The 22,906-nt window shown below is 53.3% G+C and overlaps 1 protein-coding gene across 7 annotated transcripts in view; it reads right to left on the reverse strand.

The window, feature by feature from the left end:
* The window catches only part of COL18A1 (collagen type XVIII alpha 1 chain), a 241,149-nt gene that overhangs the window by 45,167 nt on the left and 173,076 nt on the right, over nucleotides 1–22,906 (reverse strand). For all 7 annotated transcript variants that reach the window (XM_038421864.2, XM_038421865.2, XM_038421859.2 and 4 more), the window contains 12 exons: nucleotides 14,392–14,475; nucleotides 13,264–13,323; nucleotides 8,754–8,901; nucleotides 7,398–7,513; nucleotides 6,216–6,242; nucleotides 4,796–4,993; nucleotides 3,919–3,945; nucleotides 3,247–3,309; nucleotides 2,991–3,077; nucleotides 1,272–1,325; nucleotides 912–1,061; nucleotides 187–249 (listed from right to left, as the gene is read on the reverse strand). In XM_038421864.2, coding sequence (XP_038277792.1) covers nucleotides 187–249; nucleotides 912–1,061; nucleotides 1,272–1,325; nucleotides 2,991–3,077; nucleotides 3,247–3,309; nucleotides 3,919–3,945; nucleotides 4,796–4,993; nucleotides 6,216–6,242; nucleotides 7,398–7,513; nucleotides 8,754–8,901; nucleotides 13,264–13,323; nucleotides 14,392–14,475 — 1,077 coding nt within the window. The remainder of the gene's footprint in view (nucleotides 1–186; nucleotides 250–911; nucleotides 1,062–1,271; nucleotides 1,326–2,990; nucleotides 3,078–3,246; nucleotides 3,310–3,918; nucleotides 3,946–4,795; nucleotides 4,994–6,215; nucleotides 6,243–7,397; nucleotides 7,514–8,753; nucleotides 8,902–13,263; nucleotides 13,324–14,391; nucleotides 14,476–22,906) is intronic.

A 22,906-nucleotide genomic window follows, 5' to 3' on the forward strand; every position in this document is an offset into this window, starting at 1 on the left:
CCCCCAGCCACCGTTGTGATATATCCCATACTTTTCACTACCCAAGGCAAAGGATACTTGTTCTGACTCCAGGCAGGGCTTGGGGCAGGACAGAGCTACCCCCAGGCTCTTGCCAGCCTCTAGCCAGCGAGTTACTGCAAAGAGTCTGTGGTTCTAGCCCAGGACCCATTAAGAGGGGACACGTACCCGTTCTCCTCGAAGCCCAGGCTGGCCAGCAGATCCATTTTCTCCTGGAGGACCCGCAGGACCCTGCAAAGTTAGAGAGAGGTAATGTCAGTTGGAGGAAACATTTCAGACCTGCCATTTTCATGCTGGTTTATTGCATTAACTCTTTACATGTCAGAGGAAAAGGTCCAGCTGCCCTCAGCGGTACATGGCCACCATGCTGCGCACTGACAGTCACGCCCGGGAGTTGCTTTAGCTTTCGATGAGAGTCACTGCACACCGGGCTCCTCGTTAGCCATGCCCCCTGCTGGGCTCCTCTCCAGCCATGCCCCAGCCCAGGCCGTCATCCCTGCCAGGCTCCTCTCCAGCCACGCCTCAGCCCGGGGACGGGCCGCCAGCCACCAGCCCAGGCCATCACCCACTCCTAGAGCTGACACGTTTCCTCAGGTGTCTCCATCCACTCTATTGCCCCGCACCTCCCATCCTCTGACCACCCAAGCTAAAGGCAGCACCTGGGTATGGCTGCTGTTCGTGTGTACCAGGTGTCCATCCACCCCGAATTCCAATGAGAATCAGTGCCCCATGCCCCCCCATGCTCCAGCACCTCCAGCCAGAGCAAGACCCAAAGGCCCTGGCACTGGCCCTGCCATGGGAAATGCTGGGGCACTTCCCTTAATGCCGGCAAGCACCAGGAACAGCCCTGGAACACATCGCCATTCCCACCACATGCTCCCCTCCACGCTTACTGGTAGGCCTTTGGCTCCGGGGATGCCAGCTCTGCCTGGCAGGCCGGGGGGTCCTGGCAGCTCAGTGCTGTTCATCCCAAATCTTCCTGGCTCTCCTGGCAGGCCAGGCACCCCAGGAGGTCCGGGGGGCCCTGGTGGGCCTCGGGGGCCCTGAAAAAGAGTAAAGGATGTTTGGCTGCACATGGACACATGTTCTCCTGCGCCTGCGGCACCATCTCCAGACGCCAACTGGTGTCCCTTGGCATGCCATGTCTGGTGCCACTCACCATGGCAGCCTGTAGAATACCGCCCAACACCAGGGCAAATGAAGCCCTCAAGAGGCAGCTGGAGCAGCCCCCTTCCCTGCGCTTCACCACTCACCCGGAAGCTTTCCAGATCGCCTCCAAACCCAGAGCCTTCCATGTCGATGAACGTCTGGAAGAGAAGCACACAGACGTGACTCCCATGGCACAGGGGAACTGGCACACGTTGCCAGCAGGGACTCAGCCCGCTTCTGTGGTGCTGGGGAGTGAAAGGTTCAGTTGCCCAGACCTCGGCCCCTGCTCCTGAACTAGCAGAAAGCACCTCCGGAGAGGCTGAGGGAGTCAGACTGGACATGGGGGGGAGCAGTTTCTTATCCACACCAGCACAGAAAGCAGGACAGTCCAACTACAGAGGGCAGATACTCCCCACAGGCAAACGCCCAGCACGAGGCTCAGGTGCTGCATGAACCCACTCACAGCAAGGCCTGAGTGGGGCTGAGGAGGTGCCCAGACCTTGGGCTGGCCTCTGTGTAAGGGCCATATCTCCCATGGAAAAGGTGTTGAGCCCTGAGCCCTGCTGCAGCCTCTGTCTACGGGGCCCAGTCGGCTTCCTCCGGCAGCGCCGAGCACAGCCTCTGTCTACGGGGCCCAGCCGGCTTCCTCCGGCAGCGCCGAGCACAGCCTCTGTCTACGGGGCCCAGCCGGCTTCCTCCGGCAGCGCCGAGCACAGCCTCTGTCTACGGGGCCTGTCTGCATAGACTCTGTCTACGGGGCCCAGCCTGCTTCCTCCGGCAGTTCCGAGCACGTAGCAGAATCCAAGATTCCGATTCCAAAATTCCAGTTTTCTGTTGGTTCCAAATCCGAGTGAAGAACTGACATTTCAAAATCTCTCATGGAACACAATTCAAAAATTTCATTTAGGAAAAACTGAAATGCCATTTAATCAAAACGTTTCATTTCAACTTTATTGATTCAACTTTTCTGCTAGAGTATAGAATGATTTGTAACATATTATAAAAGTGAAACATTTTGACTGTTATATAATGATATGATATAATATGATGTGACATGACAACAATAGTCAAAACATTGACTTTTATATAATATTATAAATGACAATATAATAGACTTATTTTATAAATTGGTGATTGGTTTTGGAATGGGTATTGGTAATAATTGGTTTGGTAAATGATCCTTTGTTTACTCCACTCTTATTGTAACTGGTAATTTCCTATTGCAATTAGTGCAACAAAATAGTATAAAAATAAAATTAAAAATAAAATAAATGACAGGACATATTAGACAATGACATGACAGAATAGGCAAAATGTCTCTATTATCTAAGATTGAAACAAAAGATTCGCAAAAAGAAAAGGAGTACTTGTGGCACCTTAGAGACTAACAAATTTATTTGAGCATAAGCTTTCGTGAGCTACAGCTCACTTCATCGGATGCATTACTTTTTCATCGGATCCTTTTCTTTTTGCGAATACAGACTAACACGGCTGCTACTCTGAAACAAAAGATTGTGACCTCACTGAAAGGAATAAACTCATAACTTTTCACTGAAAATTGATAAAACTGGTAAGTTCTGGTGGAAGGATTGATTTCATGGGATCGGCATTTCCCAACAAGGAAGCGTTGCGTAGGGATAACTGTGAGCACCCTTCACACTGCAGAGTGGAGCTGCTCCATTTTACTGCTGTACTAACATCACAGCAAGTGCCAGCTCTGCCAGCCGCTCAGTTCCATGGCAGGAGCCAGGATCTGTGCCCCTCAGCAGGACGGTCAGCGCCAGGTCCTCGGACCCAATGCCAAAGGGCCCCCAGGAACGTACCAGCTTGTCCTGTTTGGAAGAGAGGCCCGGTGTCCCGGGCGGTCCGGGCAGTCCAGGGGGGCCTCTTGCGCCGACTCCAGGCTCACCCTAAGCACACAGAAGAGACAACAGAGCTTGTAACACTGGCTCTCTGTTACTCCACTGCACATTAAGCACACAAAACAGGGTGGTTCCAAAGAGGTCACACCTGGGGCCAGAGAGAGCCAGTTAGACCCTCCCTTCATGCCACCACTCAGCCCGTGGGCCAGGAACTCACCTTCTGCCCCTTGAGGCCAGGCTCCCCAGGAGTTCCAGGGAATCCCTGGGGCCCAACATCACCCTGCAAAGGGAAATAAAGAGACTGATGGGGAGCGAGAGCCAAGGGCCTACTGCATCCCAGAAGGTACACTGACCACCATCCTTTTTGTAACAGCCCTTAATGTATTTGAAGTCTGTTCTCAGGTCCCCCCCTCCATCTTCTCCTCTCAAGACGGAACATGCCCAGTTCTTTAAGCTTTTCTCACAGGTCAGGGTTTCCAACCCTTTTCTCATTTTTGTTGCAGTGCTCCGGACTCTCTCCAACCTGCCCACAGCTTTCCTGACGCGTGGCACCCAGACCTGGACCCAGGACTCCAGCTGAGGCCTTGCCAGTGCCGAGCAGACCGGGACAGTGATCCCCCATGTTACACATGCCACCCCTGTGAATATGCCCCAGAGCACTGGCCCTTTTCACAGGTGCATTCTAAGCAGTGTTCCTGTAACCCCCTGCTAGGCCTGTAGAGAAGCATGCATGGAGCACTAGGAAGCATGCACTACACAACAATGACTCAGCCCATCCCATGTTAAGAGAACAGGAGTACTTGTGGCCAGTCCCATGAGTGTCTGCAGGTGGCACACGCGTACACCAGCACACTGGCAGTGCGAGGGGGAAGCAAACGGTGACACTTACAGGTTTCCCGTCTTCACCAGGATCACCCTAGAGTCAGAGATGGAGAGGTGTTAACGAGACAGGTAGATATTCACCACCCAGCCACGCCCTGGGGGATGCGCTGTGCTGCCCTGCCCTGCCCCCGGCTCCTCAGAGTACTCCCCATCCTCTCTTACCTAGCACCCTGGGGGCTTTGGTAGGGTTTCAGCAGCACCAGCCAGGGCTACTGCCACACTTTGCCCCAGCTCAGAAGCCCCACCCGCGCAGCCTGGTTCAGAATATGTCAAAGCCCCTCTTCTCTCCACTGCATGTCTGGAAGGGAGGATGAGCACCCCGAGATCACCCCCAGCTCCAGGACCAAACAGCCAAGGGTGGCTGGGTCTGTGCTGGCCCCAGCAGCTCTGGCAGGTGGCACGACAGGAAACTGGGGTGATGGGAAGTGCAGGCCTGGAGCAGGGAAGGAGGCAAGAAAGGGAAGCAAGGAGATAGGCAGAGGCGGGGGGGCCAGCTTGTGGGCACGGAGCGGTAAGGAGAAAGGGGAGCTTTCTAATCTCATTCAGGTGGGACCAGTGGAGAGGGAGAGGAGATGGGGACAGAGCGACGAACAGAGCAAGTGGCGGTGGGGGGAAGGCAGGGTCCTGGGCAGCAGGGGACAGACGCAATGCAGCGGGACCCAGCCCATAGCCGGGACGCAAAGGGCCAGGGTGCGTGGGGAGGGCTGGGGAGGAGAGTGACAGGGCCCTAGCTGGACAGAGGGAGCTCTCAGCAGCGAGCACCACAGATAGCACTCCGCTGGCATCTCCTGGGACAGGAAGGCATTTGCTGGCCCCCGTCCCAGAGAGAGCCCAGCAGCCCCCAGGGCCCAGCCCCCAGCTTGGTTGGGTTGAAGTTTACTCACAGGCTCTCCATCTTTGCCAGGGAGGCCGTTTTTGCCGGGCAGTCCTGGGGGCCCTGTTGGTCCTGGAGGCCCGGCGACCTGCTCCACCACAGAGCCGTCCAGACGCTGCACCGTAGAGCCAGGGGGCCCAGGAGATCCCTGGGCACCTGGCTCCCCTTTCTGGCCCTTTGAGCCGGGATACCCAAATCCTGCACTTCCCTGGGGATGAAAGGGGAAACCATGAGCCACGAGCTGCATTCCCCGGCCTGGCCTGGGCACTGCCTGTGGCCGGGATCCCCAGGGTTCCCTGCTCCCTCACTCTGCACTGATGCTGTGCCCTGGAAATGCCCAGGCTCTGGCCTCGCTGAGCTGGGCCCAGCGTGGGCCCAAGGCGTGATGCAAAATGCCCACCTAGTTCCCTCAGCCAGTCCCACATGGAGAAGGAACGAGTCACCTCTGGGATTCTCTGGCTTGGCTCTGTCTGCGCACACAAGCTGACGCAGGCAGCCCCACAGCCTGGGACATGCAGCCGATCACACTGGATGCAGTGCTCCCAGCCCCCCCAGAGGCTGAACTGGCTGATTTCCCTGCCCCAGCCTCTGTTCTTGGCCTGAGGGCTCCTTGGAGCAGGACACGTCAGGAAGGGGCCTGGTACGTAGCAGGCTCTGCTCCTGAGACAATGCCAATCACCACCACCATGGTATCGGATACTGCCACAGGCCACGCCAAGCCAGCCATTCCAGTGCAGCAGACAGTGAGCCCTGTGACCCAGTCTGCTCCTGAATGCCCGGGGAGGGTTATGAGCTGCAAGCTTGGGCAGCATGTCTGTTGTGAGACAGCAGCATGCCAGGCACCTGCTGAGGAAAGACAGGCGCTCTGCCCAGCTCTGGCGTCACTCCCAGCTTTCTTCTCCCAGGGCCTGCCGCACCCGAGCGGCCATTAGTGTGTGCTCCCTCTCCCCCACCCCGCTGTCGCCCGGGCTGCCTGCCGGCCGGTCTCACAGGCACTCGCTCAACATGCACGTTTGTGGGAGGCGAGGATGCCAAGCCAGGACAGTGAGGGATGTGTGAGAACTGAGCAAGGCCCCTGGGATTTAGTCCTGGGCGATTGCCTCCGAGGGTCTGATTCAGCAAACGAGGGCCAGTGGATTCGTGTGCGAATCTGGGCCTGGCTTCCCGACACACGGAGCCGGGGAAGCCAGCAGGTGCTCTGGCCTCTCAGCACCACTCGCCCCCAGGCCCCGCATGGAACATGACTCGTCAGTCAGCCTCCACAGCAAGGGAACAGCATGGACAGCACAGCCCAAGGCCATGCCGCGGGCCTGGGCCGACACCCAGCAAGAACGCCAGCCAGCAAGAGTATATGCCCCTGTCGGTACAGCGCAGGGGCCCCCTGTCTGTAACCCCACTTCTGTACAACACCCCGTGGTCACCGTGCTCACCTTAACACCCAGGTCTCCTTTATCTCCCTGCAGAATAAAAGAGCAAAGCATCATTGCACCGACAGGCGTCCTTGCTTAACCCGCACCCCGGCAAGTCATGGTGCGCGCTCCCCTGACATCACTCTCAGCGCACATGCAGCTAGAGCCGAGCCAGGCGCTTCCTGGAGCAGCACTGTACAAGGGAGTTCAGTGCAATGCAGTCCTCTGGAGCCTGGACATTGCCACCCCTAGGAGAGGTAGGGACGTCAGCTTGGCCCCCATGCGCACAGCTGTTGTGAAGGGGCTTGATCCAGCCGAAGGGGTGGGGGAGGGTGCTCCTGACACCCTGCTGACATCAGTGGGTGCTGGAGGCTGTTGGCACCAGGCAGGGCTGTCCCCATCACGCTCATCTGACAATGCATGGGAACAGCCTCTGCACACACACTGCTCCCCTAAACACGGGGGATGTGTTCGCGGGAGCCGCTGGGATTTGCCCAGAGTGAGCGTTTGCAGGGCTGGGCTGCTTTGCTCGAGAAGAGAGTCTCTCTTACTAGCCCTGCCAATGCTGTGGCTGCTTCCCACCAGCTGGGCGCCCTGCTATGCCTGAAGGACACGGGGAGCTGGGAGGGGAGGGGGGCTGGCCCGCAGTCAGAGCCCGGGAGCAGGGAGGGACTCGCTGCCTGCTCTGGCACAGACTGAGGCCCTGGAACAGGCAGATGGTGAGAAGCGCCTCACACCATCACCAGCTGCAGGAGGGGGAACTGCTCAGCTGTGCCTGACAAGCCCCGCCACGCACCTTCGCCCTTTGTCCCAGGTCATAGCCCTGCCCTTGGCCTCTTCTTTGTTGGCTCTTCCTTACTGCCTGGCTTAATGTCATCTCCCCTTTCCCTCACTGCCAGATCCTCGCCAGCAGTGCCCAGTCTGCTGGATCTGCTGCACAGCCAGATGCTGGACACTCATGACCGGCTCTCTGCTCTGTTCCCCTTATCAAAGCCAGGCTGTCCCCGCTGAGCCCCACCACTGCACTGCACACGAGGGGTGGTCGGCAGGCCAGGGGCTCCAGGGACTCTCCCACTGAGGCAGGAGGAAGGGGCGAGTGCGCTGGTGTCTCTGCAGGCAGGAGCTGTGGCATGGGGAGGTTCGTAATGTGCTTCGGAGCCCGGGGATGAAGCTGCTAGAGAAGCACTAGGTACCACCACTGACCTTGTCACCTTTGGTGCTGCCGCCTGCTAGAACCACGCCGGTTCCAGAGTCCCCTTTTGGGCCACGTTCACCTTTCTCTCCTGGGACCCCCTTTTCACCTTTTGGACCAACCCTGGCTGGAGTGAAAAGCCACATATGGTTACAGGGAGGATGCAGGGTCCGGCTGGACAGTGCTGACCGCTCTGCTCAGGCAGGGCTGGGGTGCGGGACAGCCACACCACACAGCGTGTTGTGCTGAAGACACCCGGGCGTGAGGGCTGGGCAATCTGGGGCTCTCCAACACTTCCCCACTAGTGGGGCTTGCACCAACTGTCACAGGCACATACTTTGTCCTTTCCCGAAGGACGCTTGACCCCCCCACTCCGCCCCAGGCCCCATCCCCACTCCACCCCTTCCCTCAAGCCCCCGCCCTGTTCCGCCCCGCCCCGCCCCTGCCCTTGCTCCTCCTGCATGCCCACTGCAGGTGGGAGGCGCTGTAAGGGGGCTGCTAGTGGGTACTAAGCACCCACTGTTTTTTTCCTGTGGGTGCTCCAGCCCTGAAGCACCCACGGAGGCAGTGCCTATGCTAGCTGCTGCTCCCAGCTGTCTGATGGCAGAACAGCCGGAGACCCCCGGTGGGGGACCCCCTTCCCCAGGCTGTTCATCTCTCCATCTTTCTAGACAAAGGACTTAGGCTTTGCAATGCTGCATGCAGCAACAATGGAATACCCTTCCAAATCTGGGCTTAACTGATTTAGGAGCCTAGGTCCCATTTTCCAAATGGAGTTGGGCACAATCTCACTAACTGTCAATGGCTCCAATGTGTTCAAAGATGCAGCTCACTGCCTCAGAAAGCAAAATGGAGGACACACCACATGTGATGTCACAAGCACACCGTTAGGGCTTCCCCACAGAGAGGGAAGCTGAGCTCCCTGCATCAGCCCCCCCGCTGGTAGCAGAACAACAGACAAGGAAGGCAGGCAGGCCATGGGAGAAGTCCCTCCCAGGAGGCTCAGCCTGACGTATCTGAGAGGTGCTGGGTAGGACAGCCCCCCGACCTGCTCTCGAGGCCCCCCGACCAACCAGCACGGTGACATGGAGGGAGCTCACAGCTTCAGCCAACCCCACCACTTTGCAGGGATCTAGCTACTGGCACGTTGAACACACTCCCCAAGCAGCCTGCATGAGCCGCCAGACCCCAAGAGGACCCCTGCTTCAGGGATGCCACAGAAAAAGGTGGCTCCACTTGCCTGTCTCAAGCCAGCTGATCAAGTTTGCGGCATTTCTAGTTTCTACTTGCTCCAGGTCATTTGCAGTTATTGCCCCTGCTTAACATCTCTGCAGGCTGGGTGGCAAAAGGGCAAATGCTAGTTTTACCTGCTGTAGAAACTTGCTGGGGACCTTCCACTTGGATTTGCTTGGTTTGCAGCTGAGAGCCCACGCTCACTTTCTCCGCTGTCTCCCCAGCGGTGGGGGGAGAAGTGACCGGGGGAGGTTCCGGGAGCCGCGACACAGCTGGGGTCCCCTGCGCAAGACCAGAGAGGGGAAGAAACTTGAATGCCTGAGAACAGAACTCCCTAATCAGTCAATGAGACCCAGCCCCCCATGAGGCCTGTTGACATTCCAGGCTGGGCAGTGACACAATAGGAATTTGTTTCATTGCTTACTGGAGGTGGTTACAAAGAGCAATGGGGAGTTACAGAATCAGAGATCCCAAGGTCAGAAGGGACCGTTGGGATCATCTAATCTGACTGCCTGTATCGCCCAGGCCATAGGACTGCTCTGAATTAACTCCTGCTTGTGCTAGAGCAGGTCTTGTGGGCAAACACCCAACCCCGATTTAAACATTGCCAGGGATGGAGAATCCACAGTCCAAGTTAGTATTTGTATTAGTGATGCAAAGCAACATTGCATTGTAAAGAGGGTTTAAAAAACAGCGTTAACCACTCAGAAACAAAAACCCCACAGCAGAGCCTTCCCCCAGGCAGGGCCAGGGCAGGCCTGAAAGGAGGAGATGGCCACATGTGTCTCTAAATGGGGACCCATGAAGACACTCATTCTGGCCCCAGAAATGCATATGCACAGTGCACTAAAGACAGGAGAAAGCTCTGAATGTCCTGGTGAGCCAACAGCCCCAGTTTTCCCCTGAACTTTGTACCAAATGCTGCTGCTGGTGGCCCCGAAGCAGCTGTCCTTATTCCAGCAAAGTGCCAACTAATCACCCTGGGAGTTTTGCCTGAGGAAGGACGGCAGGATCAGGTTTGGTGTGTATAAGGGACTTCAGAACGGTGCTGTGTACCACACGGGTTTGGAAGAGAGCCCAGGAGAAATACTTCTAGCCATTACTCCTGTCCAGTCACTGGATGGCGTCGGCATTCCGTGTTCAAATGCAAGGCAATAGCACGTCGGCCGTGTCTCACGGAGCTTGTAGAAATGTTCCTGTTTTGGGGCTCACCCCTCAAACTTCCAGTGGAGGGAAAATATCCTGCCTTTTCTCTTACGTTTGACATCTCCGATGTAGATAGGACTGATTCCTGCAGGCGTTTCACAGACCCAGAGACAGCTTTCCAGCTGGCCCTCTCCTAGCTCTCATCTCATACATACCAAATTCAACATCCAAAGCATTCTGGGAGCAATCAGTTGTAAAGTGGGAAAATGAAGGCTGGGGGTGCCAGGGGGTGCCAGTGTTTCAACCCCAGCGGGACCAGCTCTCCACTCCAGAGGCCACAAGCATAAGGCCACACCACTAGTTTCTCTGTCCTGTTCTTCTCCCTTCATTCTACTAAGAAGCACAAAGGGGGCAGAGTATATAGCTGGAGACCGCCCAGCACGGGGCACACCTGGCTTCTCCCTGCCCCTCTCTGCAGCCCTCCACACAGAGTGCATGTCTCAGAGGCAAGGCCAGAAGAGACCACGATGGTCATCTAGTCTGACCTGCAGAGCACAGGCTGGAGACTCTCGCCCAGCGATTCTTACATGGTAAGTGATGGCTAAGCTAGACCAGGTCTCTTAGAACAACATCCAGCCTTGATTTAATGAGTCCAGAGATGGAGAACCCTGGGAAAGCTTCCAAGGTGAATCTCCCTCACTCCTCACACCCGATTTCTGTCCAGCTTCAGCTCCCAGCCACTGATCTGATTCTCCCTGTGTCTGCTAAAGAGCTGCCTGTCATCACAGATCTCCTCCTCACATGAGTACATACAAACCACCAGCAAGTCGCTGCTTCACTTCTCTTGGATAAACTAAACAGATCGAGCTCCATCAGGATCTCACCATTAGGCAGGTTTTCCAGACCTTGAATCATTCTTGTAGCTCTTTTCTGACCCTTCCCCAGTGTTCAATGTCCTTTCTGAAGTGTGGAGACCGAACTGCGATTCCAGTGATGGCTTCACTGTAGAGGTAATACCAGCTCCTTACCCCGGTTTACTTGTCCAACGTCTCAGTTGGCTTACATGTACAATGGGGGAATAACCACCACCGGCTGCCTTCTAGGCAAGGCTCCATGCACAGCTGAGTGCTAAGGGCTCTCACAAACATCAGTCGAGAGATGTCAGAGCAGAACTCAGTCTTCTGGCTCCCAGCTGAGTGCTGTCTCCCCTGGGCAGGGAGGGATCTCAGTGAGAGGGAAGAATCTCTCTCACGCCCCTCTCCTCAGAAACGTGGTACCCTCAAGAGCTCTGTCATCGGCAGGAACTGACCTCTAGCTGCACCACGGTGTGCTGCTGTTTGGACGTACTCTCAAGGGGAGGCCAGCTGTCAGCTGGGGGTGGGGGGAGTACAGCATTTAAAACGCCAGCACTACCACTGCTCTACAGGGAAGCAGCAATGGCCTCCTTGGAACAGTGGTGTCCACGGGGGAGGTTACTGTATGCCAGCATCCAGCTAACATTCCCCAGAGTGCCATCTCCTTAGTGAAGCATGCCTGGTACGCCAGTCAACCTCAGAGGTAGCGAAGCCAGGCACCCTGTCACAGCCTAAGTCCTCACTGCCCTCAGCAGCAAGGAGCCACGCAAATGGAACACTTCACTCATTCCAGTCCTCATAGCTTCACTGCCTTTAGGCAGATCCTGCAGGAAGGGAGGTTGGAAAGGGAGGTTCAGCCAAGCAAAGACCCTCTAAAAATGGCTTTGTGGGATTGCAAAATTACTGCCTCTCCGTGATTTTCACCTCAAACCTGTTCTGCCTACATGGCCAGAGAGTGCTGTGATTTTCCTTGTGCCACCCCTGCACATCCCCTGGAGCTGTGACACATAAGCCAGGCATCACCACCGGTAGTAAAGGAACGGTGGACCAGGTCAGGTCCTTAGTGAAAGCCACGCAACCCAGCTGACCTCAAATCAAGCTTTCACTGACATACGATGCTGTGGAACTGCAGTAGTTTGGCACAGCTTTAACTGATTGGAATTTAAACAATTCTTTGGCAGCACAAGACAACACCCAATCTGCTCTGTCTCCCACAGCTGTCTTGTCTCTGCAGGGCGACTGGGAATACAAACAGCAGGGTTTGGTAGGTCGCCATAGACCTGCTCGTGGAGAGAGTCGGCAGAGAGCTGCGGCACTGGGGCCAGAGTTACAGACGTTCTATCGGAGAGGCTCTGCAAGCCAGGTCTGACTAACGACGAACGTGAGTACTGCCAACACTCAACCGCAGAGCACACCACAAGCAGGAAACGCCAAGTCCTTTTCAAATCCACCCTCTTCAGCTGCTCCAAAGCATTAGCGCACTGCATCGTCCCCCCTGCCCTCCAAACCCATCCTTCAGAACCCGGACGCAATGTTTGGATTGAAATCTGAACTCGTGATGATAAAAAGGCAAATTTCCAGGTGCTAATGCACATCCGGAGGAAAGAGAAGGCTTAACAATTCTCTGGCCTCTTGGAAACAGAATAAAATCTGGTCTTGAGAACTGAAATTTCAAGGCGTAATGGGCTTTATGGTAATTCAGGGGTGAATCATGCTGCCATGGCAGCAAAATAAGGTAGTTGTGCACCCTACTTTCCTGGGCAGGTAGTACAGTAACTGTACTACATACATTACAGATGCTTTCCCATTACAACCCAGTGGATCAAGCCGATGGCTGCTAAGAGCATGTGTGTGTTTTTGGAATCTGTACAAACTCCTAAAACACCCTGGAGGGACACCTGGCTTGGGGCAACCGCAGAGAACAACAGCAGGCGTGGGCTTTCTATTGCAGCCATACAGCAGTAGGTAACACGCAGGGGAGGGATTAGACACTAGCCTGAATAGACGGCCAATTCCTAGCCCAGGGAGTTAACACTGCAAGCCTTCGGGGAGTCTGGTTCAAAGGAAAGCTCTAATTCAGTTACCAGTCTCTTCAGAGTCTAAGCCAGTTTTCAGATTCCCAGTTGGCTTTTGTTCCAGTTGCACTAGTTAAAAAGTGTGATACAACCTGACTTACAGGCACGGAACTGCTCTGTGGCTCAGTGCATCAGGGGGACGTGGTCAGGACAGCTGGCACGATCCAGGGTAAAACACCATGCTGTTCGCACCTTTCCCAATGGTTTCACTGATAGCAGAAGATCGAGAGGGGGGACCAGCCACAGGATAAAAACATAAGTTTATGTCAACAAGGTGTTTACTTCCTGCACTCTGGGATGGCTGGAAAGGGAGAAATCAGGACCCCAAGCTACTACTCATCTTAACCTAGGAAGAACCACCATTCATTGGCAGAATGACTGTCAATCCCCCCGGCTCTCTGCTGTCCACTGCAGCAGTAAGGATAACTGTGAAGGAGGCACAGAAGGCTCCACAGAAAGAGCCCCCGTCCCTCTGCCTGCTTATGTGGTATTTAGCCATTTTGATGGGGCCTGTACCTGGAAGGGAAAAGCAAGACCAAGCCGGAAAGGACCCACAGCCTCAGACTCACCCGCTCCCTTCCTGATAGGTGGGGCCCTTCTTCAATTCCACTTCCAAAATCTCCAGACGCCTACATCGTTCCAAAGGAGGGGGGAGAGAGAGAGGGAGACATAGTCAGCAGACAACGTATCCAGCATACCTGAGTGTTCTGATCAGGGTACTCGACAGCACTGGCTGCTTCGCACCCAGGCCCCGCATTCTCCTGTGGAAAGTGTGCGTCTCAAACCGCCTTTGGTTGCCTAGCAATGAGATCCTTCTCCTGGGTGCTGAGAAGAGTATTCACATTGGTCCCACGCTGATTCTAACAAGGACTTATAAGCCTGAAGAGTCAGCTGGTCCCACCAGTGGCACAGGCTGTTCGCTAACATGACTCAATAAAAAAACCAAAAGGGGAAATCCTGACTCCATAGAAATCAATGGGAGTTTTGCAAATAAATCACTGGGGCCAGGATTTCACCCTGGTTCAGTGCACAGAGGGGGCTTTGGCTAGAAACTAAAATTCACAACGATCACTTGACACTAGTAGCTAGTTAGCCTGTTTCCTCCATCGTGGCAAGCCTCAGTGCCCGAGGGAGCAGCTGGAGAAGACACCCCCCATTAGCAATGGCAGGAGGCAATACTACCACCTGGGGTCTAGTCTTCCATGAAATTCCCGGACAAACCCCCAGCCATCAAGCACTGGGGCGGGGCAGATCTCCTGTGCTATCATCTGACCTGTTGAGGGAATGGGGGGATGACAAAGAGAGAAGGATGAGTGTCCATGGGAGATCCTTTCTGGGCGTGAGGACACTGCACTGCCCGCTCTCCCCACCCACCTTGGGTGTTACTATTTCACAACAGCAGTTGTGTCTGGTATGGCAGGAGCCTGGGGGGAAGAGAGATTTCACACATCAAAGAGCAGACCAAAACCACACAATATAATCTATATGTTTTTACAGCTCATGTTGGGGCCAATCTCATGATTTGTTGGGGTCAGGCTCATGACTTTTGGACATTTGGGAAAGGTGATCCTGTGTGGTAAATTGCATATTAACTTCCAGCAAGCAATCTGCTAACAGCTGGAACCAAGATAAGTTATACAACCCTCTGTGTAAGCAAACCACGGCTACAATACCGAGCCATGGCAGACAGCACTCACCATATCCGTATCCTCGTCCTGTTCCTCACACTGGAGATCAGCGGCCTGGCGATCACCTGTCACTTTCAGATCTGCAATCACCCCCTGTAAAACACATACCAGCAATCATCACCAGCAAACAATCATGGGTAGCTTGCGGGAGAGTGTGTTATCAGAATCCCTTGCCACTTATCAGTGGCCATCCCCCTGTTAGCTGACTGGCTGGTGGGAAAGGTTCACAGTGTGAATTGCAGGTAAAGACAACCAAACGCAGCTCCCATTTCAATTGGGATCAAGCCCAAGGAATCTGATTGCGATTCTCCTGCATTGACGTATTCCCAGGGTAAGTGAATCAGAGCCTGTGCTTAATCACAGTGGCTTGCTAACTTCTTAAACCAGGGCCAACACAGCTACTGCACCCACTAACAACTTCTGGGTTTAATTTGAGTTGTTTCTCAGGAGTTCTGTGGTGTGAATTACAAACGCTTCTCACTAATGCTCAGTGTCAAAGCTTTGAGGGAAGGACGGAATGAGCCCATCCTCTCCAACCAGTGAATAATTGCCTCCTCCTCCTCTCTGCACTGTGTGGGCCACAGCGGAACCAGCTCTTCACGTTCTCATTGGCACTGGAAAGGTCATGCTCTACTCACACAATATGCAATGAGGTGGCTGACTTTTGAACTGTATTCTCCCTAATTTAAGAAGTCAGCAAATTGCTGTGATGAAGCACAATTAGCCTGGGAATATATGAAGCCTGCTTGCACACAAATCCAATTTGCCACAAAGTCTTCTGTTACGTAACTGGCAAGCAGTTAAAGGATTTATCCACCTTGCTTGAAATAATTTTTCCTCACCGCTGTGACCCATCTCACCACAACAGATTCTGAATTTGCCAGTCCCGTATTAACCTCAAAAAAAGAAATGGCCGAGTCCCGCCGATTTTCTGAAGGGTTTAATGCTAATCAAATGCAACTTTAAGGGCTTGCCTCATATCCACAAAAAACGGACATGGGGTTCATACCGGTTTTAGGGCCACGGTTTACTCAGCTTCCAAACTTTAAATGAACTCCTGACAGGACTCTCAACTGTAAGCGGTGAAGAGAGGCTGGAGCAGGGGCTGCAGTTATCCCGTGGCACAAGCAGGGAGAATGACCATGCCCATGGAGAAAGACAGCCTTTTTCGTTCCTCATGCAAACAACTATTCACTGTGAAGTGTAATCTCCCAAACTGATAACTGCTCTGTGATCAGGAGCATTTTTCCTATCATTTGTTACAGTGGAATGTGACGAGATACAGTGAATTAAACAACAACAAAAGAACAATGGATTTGGTCAGTTCCGATGTGGCCCATTTTTCTGGTGAGATAAAAGCAGATGAAACTGGAACCCTAATTTTTTGTTATAAAACTGAGCTCTCAATTATGTCAGGTTTCACACATTCAACAGAAGTATCAGGACAAGAAATGCCAATGGTTTTCCTTCCCTGCACCAAACCCTCAACTGTGCTGAAGACATGACACCAGTCCCACTGGCCAACCTGCTCCAACTGCTAACTAGGTGTCTGACCAGTGTGGTATGCCAGAGATCAAAATTACAAGGGAGAAAACAAGTCTGAACTGTTTCCTAAGAACTATTGTTGACAAAGCATGAGATAATAAAAGTCAGAGCAGGAGCTGCTACCATCGGCCTGGGACATGGACAGAGGACATCTCGTACTCTGCTCTGCTAGGTCCCAACGCACACGGGGGCAGAGAGCCGGCACTGTGACTATACATCACGTCAGTGCCACTCCAACTCGATTTGAGGGCTGGCGGGCACGTGAGCCTTGGGCCAGTCCTTAGCCCAGGGGGGAATTGCCACCCTAGAGAAGAGGACCTTATGAGCTGCGTATCTGAAGCTGGCAGCTGATGGTGGTGTCTGTGTGTAGCCGGAGGTCACATGTGCATCCCCCACACAGCCCTGTCCCTTGCTGATTTTCAATAGCCCACCTGCTCGGAAAGAATGGAGTGCAACCAAGCTCTTCCCCAACTGCCAAGGAATCCAAGGCTCCTAATGATTATCCAGGGCCATGTGGTGGGTTGGGGCTCTTTCCTGGGACTCCACACACCAGGCCAGGGCCAGGGCCAGATTAATGGCATGGCGGAGGGGTGGCCTGGCCAACCCTGAGTGGTGCTGTGATACCATGGGCCAGGTTGCAACAACCACAGTGGGGGGACCAGGCCCAGCCTCGCGGGAAAGGATCCGCCACCACAGGGTTAATGCAGAGTGGGATCTCCAACACCCACCTCCCCACCCTTAGGACTCAGCTCTGCAAGAGGCCGGGAGAAGGGCATGTTGGCCTTGGACCTGTCATGGGTTATTCCGGACCTGTCAGGACAAACCAATGCAAACAAGAGCTGAGCGGTCTTACCCAGCCAGAGCTGGGTGTGAGCACGCCAGGGCTCTGCATCCACACATCCGCTTGCCACGGGGCGCCCAAGGACTGACACTTCAATTTCTTCATCCTCAGTCCTGTCTCTCTAAACAAACAGCTACATCCTAGGGCTCGTTTGATACTGGCCTCCATTTGTGTTTCTTAATGTAACCCTAAGCTTCCTTCCCATTTATTTAGTTTTAAACAACTACTGTATACAGGCAAAGCCCAGATTTATACAACTCAGGACAACAAACTCTGCTCCAAAAAGCCACTCCTGGATGATCACCTGGCACCAGACCCCACCCGGCAGAGAGTTCAGAAATCTGTCTTCCAGCCACAAGGCTGAATTACATCCCTGCACAATAGCTCGGAACTCCTTGGTCTCCGCTAGGAGAAGATACTGACTGATGATCCACAAACGAGAAGTCACTGAATACCTGCTATACAGGATTTATTAGTATTTGCCTGATGATTGATCTCCATTACATAACATATGTTCTCCTCGGTTCACTCTGGAAGTTGCCTTTCCCCACTCAGGAAAGGCTGTAAGTGTCTTCAAAATGAACTGCAGAGCTGGCTGAATTAACCAACAGAGTCACTCACTACAGTAGTGTAAAATGTTGCCAACTCATTTATTAAATGACTATCCAAAGAGCTCCAATTGCAGGGAACAACCACAGTACAAGGTGACTATTTCTGACCCACAAGTCTTCTGGATGGAAGTGCTCTGATCTGGCAGATGAAGAGAATGAAAGATGCTCTGGCTTGCGGTGAAGAGCAGGTACAGAATGTCACTACATGGTGTGTAAGAGAGCTGCAAGGACAGCAGAGAGCTCTTTACACAGGCTGGTCTCATGGCCCGTGCTGTACGTGTGCGTTTAACACACACACACTTACGGAATACATGTTTCAGTAATACTGTCTGAAGTCCTGATTCTGACACACCAAAGTCACTGGGACAACTCCGGCTGACCTAGACTGGGTGCAGGAGTGAGCCCTTCGTTTGCACAAACAGGCCATTTGAAAAGAGACTACTAAAAACCGCGCTGCCTGGTTGCTGCTAAGGCCCCAACTGGGCCCTCATTTTCCCTTGCAGGGAAGCCTTGCAGCTGTGACATCAATGGTGCTCCCCCGAAATGCAGGGACTGAGCTGCAGGATCAGGGTAAGGAGGGGAAGGGTTTTGGGATGGGGACCTGCTGGGGATGGTGAGGGGTGGTAAGGGCAGGAGCAGGGAGGACTAAGAAATGTATTTGGTTACATGAGCCTTCTTGCATCCACCCGCGCTACCCCACCCCACCTGCAGTGGGGACCTGCCCTGCCACCATGGCACCCCACCATGCCCAACCCTGCCCGCAGTGACACCCTGCCCGCCACGCGACCCCACCATGTCTTGCCCAGAGTGACGCCCTGCCCGTCACGCGACCCCACCATGTCCCAACCACAGTGAAGCCCTGCCCTACCTGCCATGCAACCCCACCATGCCCCGCCACGCCCGCAGTGACACCCTGCCTGCCCTGACGCCCCAAGAAGTCCCGCCAAGCCCTGCCGCCATGACACCCACCATGCCCCGCCCCGCCTGCAGTGATGCCCTGCCCACCGTGACACCCCACCATGTCCAGCCTCGCCCCCATGACACCCCAACATGCCCCGCCCGCAGTAACGCCCCACAATGCTCCACCATGCCTGCTGGCCTTGACATCCCCCTCCTGTGGCAGAGACACCACCTCCTGCACGCGCAGTAACCCCACCCCACGCCCGGACATGCAGTGACCCCATGCCCTGACCCGCCCCCGCAGTGACCCCATGCTTGCTAGCTAGCTCATGAATTTGAAGTAATTTATTTGTAACCCCTTAAAATGGGTAATTGTGAAAACAAGCAACCTCAGACCTTTCTGCAGCCTCCTCCTGCCTAGCTTGGTGCCATCTCTCCTTGGGCCAGAGTCTGCTCTTAGCGACTGGGAAAAATCCAGACAAATTTCACTGGGGGAAGTGAAAGCAGGCCCCAATCCTCAACCCCTTCCCCTCCTTCTGGCAGAGTCTGACGCCAGGGATTGTGGGAGTGCGATATGCAAATGGTAAATGAAAGACTAGAACAATCCTACCAATACAGAAATCAGAATTAAGTCAGCCCTTCGGCAGTGTGTGCCAGAGATTCATGCGCAGAACTCCTCTGGTGGGAATGCCCCTCCCCTTTTCCTCCCCTAAACCTCACCATAATGCACTCACACGCCAGGCGCATGTGTTCCCGCTGAGGTTTGACATCCACAAAAGGCAGGTAGGAAATTGGGACCTGTGGTTCCCTGGGAGAGCTGGGGGTCCATTTCTGAGTCTTGGCCTGAGACCACAGATAAAAATATGGCCCCTTAGCCTGCCAGGGCAGGAAGTGAGAATCGGCTCCCAGTCCCTAGAGAGAGCTTGCAGTACCAATGCAAATGGGCAGCAGACGAGCTGAACACCCATGCCCCACTGCACTGGGCAGAGACCAACTGGTCAGAGCACTTCTAGCTTGCCCTGGTGACACACAAACTAAGCAGAGCTTAAAGGAAAATGGAAACATTTGATGCAATATTGGGGCAGATCACCATGGCCCCACTGACAATTTATTGGGCCCAGAGCTCCTCTGTCTTGCTAGATGCTGCCCAGGGCCTTTCTTGGCTCAACTAGCCTATAGGTACACAACTGGTGGAATTCGACCGCTGGATTAACACAGCGGGCCTCTGCTCAGGTCCGCTGCTCTCCCTACAGGCCACACCCATCAGTGCACAAATTCACATTCCGAGATTCCAAGGCCAGAAGGCGCCATTGTGATCATCTAGTCTGAGCTCCTGTACAGCACAAGCCAGAGACCTGCCCCACAATCATTCCTACAGCAGATTGTTTAGAAAAACATCCAGTCTGGATTTAAAAAGTGCCAGTGCTGGAGAAAGCACCCCTACTCTTGGGAAATTATTTCCATGGTTAATTACTGTCACTGTTCTACATTGACACCTTATTTCCAGTCTGAACTTGTCTGGCTTCAACTTCCAGCCATTGAATTGTGCTGTACATTTCTCTGCTAGAAGGAAGAGCCAATTATCAAATATTTGTTCCCCATGTAGGTGCTTATAGACTGGAATCAAGTCACCCCTTCACCTTCTCTTTGCTACGCTCAATAGATTGAGCTCCACGAGTCTCACTATCAGGCCTGTTTTCAGTGCCCGCGAAGATAGAACTCCAACTGCATGACACAGACTTGAGGCCAGACTTTCGTTCATGTTCAAAGGCATTAAAATGAGCGCCGTGTCTGGCACTGAAATCCGCAGCCCCTGGGAATGGGCTGCGAAGCAGTTGCTGTGGGAAGCATAATGATGCACTGCCTCCTTGTAAAGCCACAGAGAGCAGGAGGGCCAAACGCTACAAATGCATTTGGCTCAAGAGGATCCCAAACGGCTTTTGCTTGTGTGACTGCCGTTTGGTTTTCTAGCCAATTTTGGGGAAAAGCGAGCTCCAGTGACCGAGGAGAGCAATCCAGAGCCTCTGTAAGGCTCCACACCAACATCTCTTGTGTGAGAGACGGGCTGTGGACTGAGCCACACACTCCTGTGCTGGGCGGGGGGGCGGAAGAGACAGGACATCTATGGGGCAGGAAGATGGCAGTGGAAGTAAAATCTGTTTGGTGGGAGATCTGTGGCTGCTTGAGGAGGGTGGAAATGTAGACTCCATGAAAACCAGCCAAGCCTACTTCAATTCACCAGTATTGGTCCAATGTGTCAATGTATTCTAGGACTTACACGGAGCATAGCAGCTAATGCTCTAACAGGACCAATCCAGGCTCTCTTGGCTAGTTCTGGGGGGCTGTTGTCAGCTCTAGAGTCTGCCAGGTTTTGTGCTCTGGGCTGGCACAAGCTTCTTCCCATTTTACATGGAGAGTGCCTGGAGGACAGGTGTTGGCGGCCAGATGTCTGCACAAGCCCACAGGCAGACTGGGGTTCCCCTGTGGGCAAGGTAACTGGTCTCTGGGACACACCAGAGTCCCCGCTTTGGAGCTTTCAGGGCAATTTTGAATTCAGAGAGGCCCCAGAGAGTTAAAAGATTCACTTGTCTAGCTGTATTGCAAGCCTTAGCATGTCCATTAATTACACGCAGAGCAGAACCCAGGCCAGCCAATATCCAGGTGACGGAGAGAGGCGGAATTCAGTCATATATGCTTTTGTGGAGGAATATTCCGGACGAATTCTCCTGGCCCTCCACTTGTATACACAATCCCTGAGCACGAGGCAGTGCTGGCAGAGACTTTCACACAGGGAAGAGCACCTCATGCGGATGGGTTCACGGATAAACGCTTCTTGACCTAGCCCAATAGCACATGATTCATCAGCAGTATCTAAACCCTAACCAAGGATCTGGCACAAGGAGACACTGATTGAACAGTGGGAAAGGCTTTCTGCTAGCAAGCATTAGTCTAGCTTTCATGTGCTCCCCAAGTGATCAGTTACAGCCCTCTGCCGGCTTTTTTGTCTCCTAATTATCATCTCAAGTCACAGTCAATAACATGAATAAAATGCGGTTTTATGTAGAAACCTTCCCCCTGCTGGAACCAAATCTCACACGTGCAGACAGCATTCCTGAAACCCCACGAAGAGCCGTGCTACAGCCTGAATGATTTGGGGTGGGACACGTCAAACCAGCTGCCCCGACATGCACCAGTCAAACCACACCAAAGTAAACACAGCTTTGAAAACACCAATGCTGGCTGGTGTTCACAGATTCATACAATCATAGATTCCAGGGCCAGAGGGACTACTGTGATCATCTAGTCAGACCCCCTGTATAGAACAGGGCAGAGAACTTCCTCAAAACAATTCCTACAGCAGGAAAAACTTCCTTTCCTTTTAGAAAAACATCCAATCTTCATTTTAAAATTGTCAGTGATGGAGAATCCACCATGACCCTTGGTAAGCTGTTCCAATGGTTAATTATTCACACTGTTAAAAATATACATCTTATTTCCAGTCTGAATTTAGCTAGTTTCAACTTCTAGCCATTACATCTTATACTTTTCACTGCTAGCTGGAAGAGCCCATTATGAAATATTTCTTCCCCATGCAGGTACTTACAGACTGGAATGAAGTCACCTAAACTAAAGAGATTGAGCTCCATGAGTCTATCACTATAAGGCAGGTTTCCTAATCCTTTAATCATACTCTTGGCTCTTCTCTGAACCTCTCCAATTTATCAACATCTTTCTTGAATTGTGGGCACCAACACTGGACACAGGATTCCAGCAGCAGCTGCACCAGTGCCAAATATAGAAATAAAATAATCCTCCTCCTCCTAATTGAGATTGTCCCGTTTATGCATCCATGGCTCACATCAGTTCTTTTGCCCACTCCATCCCACTGGGAACTCATGTTCCGCTGATTATCCACTACAACCTCCAAATCTTTCTCCAAGTCATTGCGTCCCAGGATAGAGTCCCCCACCCAGTAAATATGGCCTATGTTCTTTGTTCCTAGATGTACACATTTACATTTAGCCAGATTAAAATGCACATTGTTTACTTGAGCCAAGTTTACCAAGCAATTCAGATTGCTCTGAACCAGCGACCTGTCCTCTTCATTATTCACCGCTCCCCCAATTTTTGGGTCATCAGTGTGTTTGACACCTTCTGTTGCTCCATAGAATCACAGAATATCAGGGTTGGAAGGGACCTCAGGAAGTCATCTAGTCCAACCCCCTGCTCAAAGCAGGACCAATCCCCAATCTTTGCCCCAGATCTCTAAATGGCCCCCTCAAGGATTGAACTCTCAACCCTGGGTTTAGCAGGCCAACGCTCAAACCACTGAGCTATCCCTCCCCCCTCCTCCAGCAACACAGCCCAGTTGCACGGCCCCTCCCATGGGAGTGTCTATACCTAGCTCTTTCAGGGAAACGTCCCACTGGTGCAGCACCACCAGCAGCAGGACTGCAGGAGCACTGATAAAGGTGATGCCGCTCACCTCGATTTTGAGGACATGTCAACAATTCTAGTTTGCACTAGTGGGTCGTTGCGGGACTCCACACACCACTTCGGGAAGAACAACAGAGCCGTTTGTCCACTTATCTTGATTGAGTTGCCCATGGTTTCTGTGCCTGGTGCT

This window comes from Dermochelys coriacea, chromosome 11 (genome assembly GCF_009764565.3).
Source record: "Dermochelys coriacea isolate rDerCor1 chromosome 11, rDerCor1.pri.v4, whole genome shotgun sequence".
NCBI classification, from domain to species: Eukaryota; Metazoa; Chordata; order Testudines; family Dermochelyidae; genus Dermochelys; species Dermochelys coriacea.